This window comes from Phocoena sinus, chromosome 1 (genome assembly GCF_008692025.1).
Source record: "Phocoena sinus isolate mPhoSin1 chromosome 1, mPhoSin1.pri, whole genome shotgun sequence".
Lineage (NCBI taxonomy): Eukaryota > Metazoa > Chordata > Mammalia > Artiodactyla > Phocoenidae > Phocoena > Phocoena sinus.
The window spans coordinates 141883727-141896471 of NC_045763.1; the positions used below are offsets into that span (position 1 = coordinate 141883727).

The following is a 12745-nucleotide window of genomic DNA, read 5'->3' on the forward strand; positions in this document are numbered from 1 at the left end:
CCGCAGCCCTACACCTACTCCAACCACATGTCACCACCACCTCATTTTACTATTGTCATGCATGTTAAGGTAACTTGGACAAAAGAAAAGAGCCACTGGAATGAAGAATTATGTTTTCTTTTCCCCAGTAATACTTACTTTTCAAAGTTAACCTCTGTTTCTACTTTTTCCAGTACTCCATATAATTTTTTAAAAGATAACTTAGCACAAGACTTTAGTTAAAAATGAATTTATATCATCTGGGACCAGAGACATTGAAGTGATTTTTGAAAAGTCATGTACACTTTCTACCCAGTCGTGCTTGAAGGTCTTTATGGGTCTTTATGGTTTAAGACCTTCCTTGGGACTTGGGTCCCACAATAGAAGGAAACATTATAGGACACTTAAAACCCCTTACTATCTTGGATGCTGTGATTCTATGAATTACATCTGATGTAGGTGCCCATTTGTTGTTGATATTGTTCCTGTGAGTTGCAAGAATTGTGTACCTGCAATTTCTTTGACCACCAGGGAGCAAGCTTGCATTCTTAGTTGCTTGACCAGGTTGCTTGACCAGCATGTTCTCTTTGTTGGGTCTAGACTAAACCTATGGTTACAATGCAATTGGAATTGCAGAGAGCTTGAAGAAAGTTCAGATTTCTAGGTACAAAGATTTTAGTTTAGCTAGTCTAAGGTAGGGCCTTGGAGTCTGTATTTTTAACACAGCCCCTAAATGATTGAATTGTAACCGGTCTTTACTCTGGCATTTGGAAACTACTAGTCAAGACAATTCACAAATATAGAAATTTTAAAAAATTATATGAATTCATATCTTAATTAAATTATTTTCAAAATATAGTTATAAAAAATATTTATAGTTTTACAAATTAATCAGAAGGAGATAAAAGAAATTTAGCTACAAATAAAATTTTTAAAGCTTCCTCATGGGAGAAAAACAAAATATATAGTTTTTCTTTGTGTATATTTAAACTTATTTGCATTACATATTATGGACAACTATGATTACCCTTAATATATATAAGAACCTTAAAAATCAATAAGAAGAAGGCAAATACCCCAATAGAAAAATATATAGTCTGTGAACAGGAAATTCACAAAGGAAGAAATAATAATGACAAAATGAATGTGAAAAACTGTACCTCATTAATAAGCAAAGAAATGTAAATTAAAACAATGAGGTTCCGTTTTCCAGTTATCATTGTCAGAGATTAAAATATAGGATAACCACTCAGTATTGGAGAGGTATAGGAAACAAATACCCTCCTACACTGCCAGCAGAGATTGTAGATTTGACATTTCTGGAAAACAGTATGTATCAGTAGCCTCTCAAATGTTCACATCTTTTTAGTTATCTCATTCTAGGAGTCTGCCCTAAGAAAATCACAGAAATGGCCAAGAATAAATGTCCTGAAAGAGGTAAATATGTAAATGATGGCACAGATGTATGATAAACTCTTAAACTAAATATTCCTTCAAAGGTATTCTAATGATTGCTTATTCATTTAAAAATATTTAGTGAGTACCTACTGTATACCAGATACTGCTCTAGGTATTGACAATATAGCTATAAACAAGTGACAAAGGAGAATGTACATGACATAACAATCATTGAAAAATAGTACACAATATGATCCAAACCTGGGTTGCCCACATCACAGTGATTGTAAGGAAACCTTTATACTGGTTAAAAACACAGATTCCCAGGCTTCTTCCTTGGCAATTCTGACTGGGGTAGGACCAGAGGGATCTATATTTTTAATAAGCTCTCCAAAAGATTTTACGATCGTAAAGTTTGGCAACTGTTAGTCTGTAAAGGATCCTAACTTAATTTTTTCAAGTATATACTGATTGATAGAAGTGACTGCAGGGAAAAGCACCAAAATCTTGGCAGTAGTTTGTTCCAAGTGACAAGGTTACAGGGAATTTTATACTTTTTAAAGTTTCTACAATTATACATTACTGTAACACAAACAAATATTTTGTATTGTCTCCCTACTATGTCAAAAAGTAAACCATAATATAATTCAAAATAACATGATTTAATTACAACAGAAAGAATAAATAAAAGGAAAATAGTTGATAACAAAATATTATGTATTTCAATATGAAAATCTTTAGACATTACTACACTGGAAGTTAAGAGAGAAGTATTTACATGGCTGAACCAATATTTAGAGGCCCAGTGTGATTTTTTTTAAAAAACATTGAGTAATTCTTGGTAATGTTCTGAATAAAACAATGTACAATCAACCACCCATTTATATGACAGCTGCATTTCTGGAAAGTTCATTGTATATTTTAATCACACAAAGAAACAGTTTAATATATGGAAGATGGGTTCTAGCCTTAGATAATTACAAACAGCTTTCTCGCTTCCATGACAATTTTTCAGGGCAAGGGACACATCTTCATCTTGCATCGTTATCCCACACATTGCAATACTTAAAACCTTCCCCAGGGTCTTCCCCACCCCCTAAATTTAAATAGGCTTCCCTATTAAATCATGTCATTATAATGACAACCAAAGTCTCTCCCAAAAACCTTCCCAGATGCCACTCAATGGAAGATATCTCCCCATTTAGAACCAGAAATCTAAAGCTTCTATCAGATAATAATTTATGTTTACATTACACATTTTTCCACAACTACGTCCCCAACACAGTACTGTACACAACATACTGGCTGCATTAAGGAATGTTTGAATAGTAAATAAAAATGAAGCATGAATTATAATCACCACCTGAATTGTATTCTTGAGTTCAGTGGTTGAAAGTCACACAGACTTGCATCTAAATCCTTGCTCCAGATTATATTAGCACTTTGACTTCAAGCAGTTTACATGTCCTCAGTCTCAGATTCTTCATCTGAAAATTGGTTATGATGGGAGTAGGGCAGTTCTGAGGTTTAAATGAAATACAGCACGTGAAGCTCACAGTACTGTATGACACTCAACAATCATTTAGCAACATGCTCCGGATGTTTCTATCCCATCCATCCTGTCCCCATTCCCTTGAAGGTGCAGGAAGGCTTGGATGCTCTCAGGGTCATGTTTACACTCAGGGTGGAAATGGATCATGAGCCTCTCTACTTTCGCTTCATGGTTTATAGCAATTTGATTGCCTAGAAATAGCAAGTAGGGCTCTAGCTTTCTAGTCAAAGAAATATTTTCATTGGAGCATGTTTCTTCCACCCTTCAAATATATAAATGTACAGAAGAGTTTTGAACAGTTTCATGTTCTCAGCAGGGCTTAAATAATATTGTAATTGAGACTCTCCAAAGTAGAATGAATCTGAAAAATTAATGAATGCCCAGACTCCCTCTATGAAGAGCACCTAAAACAATAGTAAAAATAAACAAACAGTTTCATGCATTTAGAATTGAAGGAAAATCTAAGATAATTTCTAAGAGATTGAATATGAACTGAACATAAAATTTCCCTTGAGAGAAATCTACTATACCTATTACATCAAAGATTGTCTTTTAAGGTATGTGTATGTGTGTGTGAGATTACTTTGTTAACTTGAAAAATGTTTCATTTAAGTTTTTGCATCTCAATAATGTTTCAAAAATATTTGCTAAACGGCTTAACACCAGTCAAAACAGAGTTACTTTCCAAGGAGGTTCCCTAACCTATTTATTCTTGTTAATAGTTTTTTTTCTGACATCTAACTTAAATCTATTCTGTTGCTATAATGATATGCCTGTTTCTTCTTGCTTTGACTACCAGGAAGGAAAACCCTTGGTTACACCTAGGAGGACTTAGACCCAGATTCTTCACAGTACAAATGGAGGAGATCTACAAAAGGAGAGGGTTTCTTCACTAGAGTTTGTTTTTCACTGGTATAAGTTATTTTAAGTGGCTTCAAAATAGCAATCCTACTTCTAGAACAAACAGAATAAGTAAATGGCTGGAAGAATAGGACTTTGCCTGTGGTTATGCCTGGCATTCATATTGATTTGGATCCTTTTTCATTATCAAAGAGTAATTAATTTTCTTTTGATTAATGTAAACAACCTAAACAGAAAATCTGCTTCCAGTGGCTGGCTGCTTGCCAACAATCTCTGTATTATGATTCATTTAGTTCTTGGTTGAGAAACAGTAAAACTTTTCCATTCTGCTTGTTTTCACCTATTGCATTTGCTGTGTCATGTGTTCCATCCTTGGCATATGTTCCCAGAGAAGATGGTCCTGGGGAGAAACAAGATGCTAATGTTCTAACGAGCCAGTTAATTTTGCTTTTCTCTCTATGGTAGGAGATCGCAGTAATCAGTGCCCCTCTGGGTTTGCCTTAGATTCAGTTGGACCCTTTTGTGCTGGTAAGTATGGAAATAAATTATTCATTTTTATTTTTTATTAAGCTATTAATGCTACCATTTAATGGACATTACTGTCATTTTGCTAGATATTTAAGAATCACAACAGTCCTACAAATGTCCCATTTTACAGGTGAAGAAATTGAGATGTGAAGAAGTTGACTGCCTAAGATCACTCAGCTATCTAGTGGCAGAGCTAGATTTGAATTTAAGATAGATACAAAGCCCTTTCTCTTCCGATTAGTCCACAGTCAAGTGTGTCAAGGATCATGATCAAGTAAAGGGGTAGAGGGAACACAGGGACAAAACACTGGACTTCGTCTGGCCACCTGATTGCCATGAATGTGGAACAGCAGTAATTCAACTCTAAGTCACCTAAGCTGAGAATTGGTTAATCGTAGGATAGGGCTGGATTGTGGATGGAGGACTAATGACTAAACCAGCCTTGTGCCATCCAAGTACCTGTGCAAGAGGGTCACAGATAAGTAAATAGCTAAGTAAATGACTTGAGGAGCTCAAGTTAGCATACATAGTGCCTTGCTTTTCTTTTTTTTTTTAAATAAATTATTATTTTTTTTATTTTTGGCTGCGTTGGGTCTTTGTTGCCGCACACGGGCTTTCTCTAGTTGCAGCAAGTGGGGGCTACTCTTCGTTGCGGTGCGCGGGCTTCTCATTGTGGTTGCTTCTCTTGTTGCGGAGCACGGGCTCTAGGCATGCGGGCTTCAGTAGTTGTGGCACAAGGGCTCAGTAGTTGTGGCTCGCGGGCCCTAGAGTGCAGGCTCAGTAGTTGTGGCTCGCGGGCTCTAGAGCGCAGGCTTGGTAGTTGTGGCACACGGGCTTAGTTGCTCTGCAGCATGTGGGATCTTCCTGGATCAGGGCTCAAACCCCTGTCCCCTGCACTGGCAGGCAGATTCTTAACCACTGAGCCACCAGGGAAGCCCCACAGTGCCTTTCTTTTTGCTTGCTGGTAGGCAATGTAATGTAGTATAGTGGTAAAAAGGTGGTCTTTAGAAACTACACTGCCCAGGTTCAGATCCCAGCTCTGAGAATAATGACCTATGTGACCTTGAGCAATTTACTTAACCTCTTTGTTCCTCAGTTTTATCATACAAATGAGGATAGGAATGAGTTAATGTAGGTAAAAAGCATTTAGATCACAATAAATTGTCATTATATCTCAGCTGTCATCGTTGTTTTAGAATTAATCTAACCATTTATTCACTCTCAGAGATAATTTGAGGACCCCAAATTAATTTTTATTTCGTGTTTCCATCCTGTGGCACTTAGAGCATTTCCTGTTACATTTGATTCATTCATTGGCCTCTATAAGCAACTCTTCTCACCAACTTTAATAACTCCTTGAAAGTAGGGCTTCTTCAAAGTAGGGCTTCTTGATACTAATTGGGTCTTTTTGTTTCTTCTTTCAGATGAAGATGAATGTGCAGCAGGGAATCCCTGCTCGCATATCTGTCACAATGCCATGGGAACTTATTATTGCTCCTGCCCAAAAGGCCTCACTATAGCTGTGGATGGAAGAACTTGTCAAGGTAGTCACAAAGCTAAGTCTAATCAACACATTTAAGCAGTGGACATGGCAGTCTCTGACCTAGGAAAAGCGTGGTAGACCAGTGCTCTTCTTTCCTATGCTTTCTGCCCCCACCTTCATTAAGTTGAAAAAGTAAGGAAGAGGGAATACTGCTCACACACTGCCTTCATATGGGGTGCTCTGTGGACAGCAATGCCTGTAGTGACTCACTCAATCCCCACAACACAATGAGAAGAGGCAGGCAGGACTATTACCGTACTCCTTTTACAGGGATAAAAGTAGGAAGGAAGAGGCTATAAAGAAATTAGTAAGTTGCACAATCATGGTACGTTAAAGAAAAACGCACTTTTCTATCAGATTCCAGGTATGCTTCAAAGTTAGAACTTGTATAAAAGCCTAGTTGTATAATAAACTAAAAATGATGAAAAGAAGAAAGGATTTCTCCCTCTATGCCCAAGGAGACCCCCTTCTAAATGCTAAAGAGAGAGAGAGCAGGGGCATAGGAGTAACTTTTATGGAATGTCCAGTATGGATTGGGCACCTCATAAACATTTAATTTTCAAAGCAATGCTGAGAGGTGGATATTATTATCCTCATTTTACAGATGAAAAAACTGAGATGTCAGAAAGGAGAAGTACCTTTTTTCAGCCACCTAATTTATAAGTGGTCTGTTGGATGGCTTGGTCTGTGAAGACATCACACTGTCCTGCTATGAGCTTGTCAGCTACTCAACCCACCTGAAATGACACACCCCCAAAATTCGCCGTTTTTGCTCTTGTATATTTCAAGTGTCATTCATTGCTTTTCCTATCCCCATTTCGCAACAGGTTCTTTGGTTGGTTTTCTTCAGTTCCCCCTAGTTGAATGACTCACTTTGTTGCAGATATTGATGAGTGTGCTTTGAGTGGACACACTTGCCATGCTGGTCAGGATTGTGACAATACCATTGGATCCTATCACTGTGTGGTCCGCTGTGGAACTGGCTTTCGAAGAACTAGTGATGGGCTGAGTTGTCAAGGTATACAAATGGAGGCCCTTGCTTTATCTTCATTGTATTACAAATTAAAACCCCTGCCTGTTGAATCACTTAGAGTAAACGCTCTTTAATAGATTGAGCTTCTTAGTAAAATGTTTAAATGTAATATGCCATGGCTATTTTAAGTATTTGTAACAAAGTGGTTTTGAATAAAACTTGCCTGTAATATTTGAGAGAAGAGATCATACAGCATGATCTTAATAGAATCCATTTAATAAAACTCATTTCATAAGACTGAATATTTACTGCAGGACTTTTTAAATAGAACTTATTATTTTAGAGCAGTTTTAGATTCACAACAAATTTGAGTAGAACATAAAAAGATTTTCCATGTTCTCCCTGCCCCAACTCACGCACAGCCTCCCCTGCTACCAACATCCTGCACCAGACTGGTACTTTTTTTTTTTTTTTATTTTAACCAAGGATAAACCTACATTAACACATAATTACCACCCAAAGTCCATTGTTTACATTAGGATTCACTCCTGGTGTTGTATATTCTATGGGTTTAGACAAATGAATAACGTCATATATCCTCCATTATAGTATCATACACAATAGTTTCCTTGCCCTAAAAATCTTCTGTGTTCTACCTAGTCATCCTTTCCTCCCCCAACCTCCAGAAACCACTCCTCTTTATATATATATATATATATATATATATATATATATATATATATATATATATATAAATTTATTTTTTGGCTGTGCCGGGCTTTCTCTAGTTGCAGCAAATAGAGGCTACTCTTTGTTGCAGTGTAGTGGCTTCTGTTTGTTTCAGAGCTTGGGCTCCAGGCACGCAGGCTTCAGTATTTGTAGCGTGCAGGCTCAGTAGTTGTGGCACATGGGCTTAGTTGCCTCACAGCATGTGGGATCTTCCCGGACCAGGGCTCATACCCGTGTCCCCTGCACTGGCAGGTGGATTCTTAACAACTGCGCCACCAGGGAAGCCCGTCATCTTTTCATTGTCTCTCTAGCTTTACCTTTTCCAGAATGTCGTGTAGTTGGAATGATGCAGTACGTAGCCTTTTCAGATTGGCGTCTTTCACTTAGTAATATACATTTAAGATTCTTCTATGTCTTTTCATGGCTTGATAGATTATTTCTTTTTAGTGCTGAAAAATAATCCATTGTATGAATGTACCACAGTTTATATATCCATTCTACTGAAGGACATCTTGGCACTTACAAATTTTAGCAATTATGAATAAAGCTGCTATCAGGATTTTCCAGAGGAAGAAACACTGGATACAAAATGAAATTCTTAATAGTAGAAAGAATGAATGAATTATGGTACATCTATACCATGAACCACTATGCTGCCATTAAAAAGAATGGAATGAAGCTCAACTATTTGGCTTAGACAAATAGCCAACAACCGTTTGGCTTAGAATTTCCATCAGGCGTTGTTGAGTGAGAACACAAAGATATGAAAGAGTGTATGCAACTTGTGTAGAAAAGATTATGTGACTGGAAAACAAACAATAACCAAAGAAAAAGGAAATGGACTTATATATTTAGGAGGAGATATAGGTTTACATAAAAGAGATATGTTATTATTTTTATTAGATTGTTAATGTAAGTTGGCTTTGGTGGACAAGGGGAGGACAAGGGAAGCCAAGTGAAAGAAGAAGAAAAAACTGCACTAAGAAAATCTTTTAAAAGTATATGATCACAGATCAGGGAGGAGACAAGATGGCAGAGTGGAAGGACTTGAGCTCACCTCCTCTCATGAAAACACCAAAATCATGACTAACTGCTGAAGAAACATCGACAAAAATGACCTACCAAAAGAACCTACCAAAAAAGATATTCTACATCCAAAGACAAAGAAGAAGCCCCAACAGGATGATAGAAGGGGTGCTTCCATGATATAATCAAACCCCATACCACTGAGTGGGTGACTCATAAACTGGAAAATAATTATATCACAGAGGTTCTCCCACAGGAGTGATAGTTCTGAGCTCCCCATCAGGCTCCCCAGCCTGGGGGTCTGGCATTGGGAGGAGTAGCCCCCAGAACATTTGGCTTTGGGGCTTGAGTGCAGGAGCTCCACAGGACTGAGGAAAACAGAGATCCCACTCTTGAAGGATGCACATAAGGCTTCACATGCACTGGGACCCAGGGCAAAGCAGTGACTACATAGGACCCTGAGCCAGACCTACCTACAGGTCTTGGAGGATCTCCCAGGTAGGTGGCGGTCACCTGTAGCTCACTGTGGGGGCAAGGACACTGGAGGCAAAGACCCCAGGGAATATTCATCAATGTGAGTTCTCCAAGAGGACTTGGCAGCAAGAATTGGCCCCACCTAACAGCCTGTAGGCTCCAGTGCTGGGACACCTCAAGCCCAATAACCAGCAAGACAGGAACACAGCCCCACCCATCAGCAGACAGGCTGCCTAAAGTCATCCTGAATCCACAGCCACCTTTAAACACACCCCTTGACATGGCCCTGCCCAGAGGGACAAGACCCAGCTCCACCACCAGTGGGCAAGCACCAGTCCTTCACATTAGGAAGCCTTCACAAGCCTCTGGACCAACCTCACCCACCAAGGAGCAGACACCAGAAGCAAGAACAACTACGGTACTGAAGCCTGAGAAAAGGAGACCAGAAAGTTAGACAAAATGAGGTGGAAGAGAAATATATTCCAGACAAAGGAGCAAGATAAAACCCCAGAAGAACAGCTAAGTGAAGTGGAGATAGGCAATCTGCCTGAAAAGACTTCAGAGTAATGAGAGTAAAGATTATCCAAGATCTGAGAAAAACAATGGAGGCACAGACTGAGATACAAGAAATGTTTAGCAAAGAGGTAGAAGATTTAAAGAACAAACAGAGTTGAACAATACAATAACTGAAATGAAAAATACACTGGAAGGAATCAATAACAGGATAAATGAGGCAGAAGAACGATTAAGTGAGCTGGAAGAGAGATGAGTGGAAATCACTGCTGCAGAACAGAATAAAGAAAAAAGAATGAAAAGAAATGAGGACAGTTTAAGAGACCTCTGGGACAACACTAAACACACCAACATTTGCATTAAAGGGGTCCCAGAAGGAGAAGAGAGAGAAAGGGCCTGGGAAAATATTTGAAGAAATAATAGCCAGAAACTTCACTAACACTAACTTCACTTCACTAACATGGGAAAGGAAACACTCACTCAAGTCCAGGAAGCACAGAGTCCCATACAAGATAAACCCAAGGAGGAACACACCAAGACACATATTAATCAACTTGACAAAAATTAAACACAAAGAGAAAATATTAAAAGCAACAAATAACATACAAGGGAATCACCCATACAGTTATCAGCTGATGTTTTAGCAGAAACTCTGCAAGCCAGAAGGGAGTGGCACGATATATTTAAAGTGATGAAAGGGAAAAACCTACAGTCAAGAATACTTTACCCAGCAAGGCTCTTGTTCAGATTCAATGGAGAAATCAGAAGCTTTACAGACAAGCAAAAGTTAAGAGAATTTAGCACCACCAAACCAGCTTTACAACAAATGCTAAAGGAACTTCTTTAGGCAGAAAAGAAAAGGCCACAACTAGAAACAAAAGAATTATGAATGGGAAAGCTCACCAGTAAAGGCAAACATTCTGTAAAGGTAGCAAATCATCTATACACAAATATGACATCAAAACCAGCAATCGTGAGGAGAGTACAAATGCAGTACATTAGAAATGCATTTGAAATTCTGAGACCAGCAACTTAAAATAATCTTTTATATATATATATATATATATAGAGAGAGAGAGAGAGAGAGAGAGAGAGAGAGAGAGAGAGAGAGAGAGAGAGAGAGAGAGAGAGAGAGAGAGAGAGAGAGAGAGATTGCTATATCAAAACCTCATGGTAGGGCTTCCCTGGTGGCGCAGTGGTTGAGAGTCCGCCTGCCGATGCAGGGGACGCTGGTTCGTGTCCCGGTCCGGGAGGATCCCACATGCCGCGGAGCGGCTGGGCCCATGAGCCATGGCAGCTGGGCCTGCGCGTCCGGAGCCTGTGCTCCGCAACGGGAGAGGCCACAACAGTGAGAGGCCCGCGTACCACAAAAAAAAAAAAAAAAAAAAAAAAAAAAACCTCATGGTAACCACAAACCAAAAATCTACAATAGATACACATACAAAAAGGAAAAAGCATCCAAACACAACTCTAAGATAGTCATCAAATCACAACAGAAGAGAAGAGAAATGAAGGAAAATGACGTACAAAAACAAATCCAAAACAATTAACAAAATGGCAATAAGAACATTAATATTGATAATTACCTTAAATGTAAATGTATTAAATGCTCCAACCAAAACACATAGATTGGCTTAATGGATACAAAAGCAAGACCCGTACATATGCTGTCTACAAGAAACCCACTTCAGACTAAGGGACATGTACAGACTGAAAGTGAGACGTTGGAAAAAGGTATTCCAGGCAAAAAGAAATCAAAAGAAAACTAGAGCAGCAAAACTCATATCAGACAAAATAGATTTTAAAATAAAGACTGTTATATGAGACAAAGAAGGACACTACATAATGATGAAGGGATCAATACAAGAAGAAGATATAACAATTGTAAATATATATGCACCCAACATAGGAGCACCTCAATATGTAAGACAGATGCTAACAGCCATAAAAGGAGAAATCGACAGTAGCACAATAGTAGTGGGGGACTCTAACACCCCCCTTGCCTCAACGGACAGATCACTCAGATAGAAAATCAATAAGGAAACACAGCCCTTAAATGACACATTAGACAAGATGGACTTAATATTTAAGCACTCCATCCAAAAGCAGCAGAATACACATTCTTTTCAAGTTCACACGGAACATACTCCACAATAGATCACATGCTGTGCCAGAAAGCAAACCTCAGTAAATTTAAGAAAACTGAAATTAAGCATCTTTAACAACCACAATGCTATGAGATTAGACATCAACTACAAGAAAAAAAACTGCAAAAAACAGAAACACCTGGAGGCTAGATAATATGTTACTAAACAACCAATGGATCACTGAAGAAATCAAAGAGGAAATCAAAAAATACCTAGAGACAAATGAAAACAGAAACAAAACAATCCAGCAACTTTGGGATGCAGCAAAAGCAGTTTACGAGGGAAGTTTATAGCAATACAATGTTACCTCAAGAGACAAAAATCTCAAAAACAACAACCTAACCTTACACCTAAAGCACCTAGAAAAAGAACAAACAAAAGCCAAAGTTAGTAAAAGAAATCGTAAAGATCAGAGCAGAAATACATGAAATTGAGATGAAGAAAACAATAGAAAAGATCAAAGAAACTAAAAGCTGGTTCTTTGAAAAGATGAACAAAATTGATAAAACTTTAGACAGACTCATCAAGAAAAAAAAAGGGAAAGGGCCCAAATCAATAAAATTAGAAATGAAAACGGAGAAGTTACAATGGGCACCACAGAAATACAAAGGATCCTGAGACTACTACAAGCAACTAGATGCCAATAAAATGGACAACCTAGAAGAAACAGACGAATTTGTAGGAAGGTACCATCTCCCAAGACTGAATCAGGAAGGAATAGGAAATATGAACAGACCAATCACAAGTACTGAAGTTGAAACTGTGATTTAAAAACTTCCAACAAACAGAAGTCCAGAACCAGATGGCTTCAGAAGCAAATTCTATCAAACGTTTAGAGAAGAGTTAACACATATCCTTTGGAAACTGTTTCAAAAATTGCAGAAAAAGGAACACTCCCAAACTCATTCTACAAGTCCAGCATCACCCTGATACCAAAACCAGATAAAGATACTACAAAAAAAAAATTACAGGCCAATATCACTGATGTACATAGACGCAAAAATCCTCAACAAAACACTAGC

The 12745-nt window shown here is 38.2% G+C and overlaps 1 protein-coding gene across 1 annotated transcript in view; it reads left to right on the top strand.

Moving 5' to 3' along the window:
* Positions 1-12745, top strand: part of HMCN1 (hemicentin 1) — a 521707-nt gene that overhangs the window by 469461 nt on the left and 39501 nt on the right. Inside the window, exons 98-100 of the mRNA XM_032606174.1 lie at positions 4256-4318; positions 5743-5862; positions 6745-6879. Coding sequence (XP_032462065.1) covers positions 4256-4318; positions 5743-5862; positions 6745-6879 — 318 coding nt within the window. The remainder of the gene's footprint in view (positions 1-4255; positions 4319-5742; positions 5863-6744; positions 6880-12745) is intronic.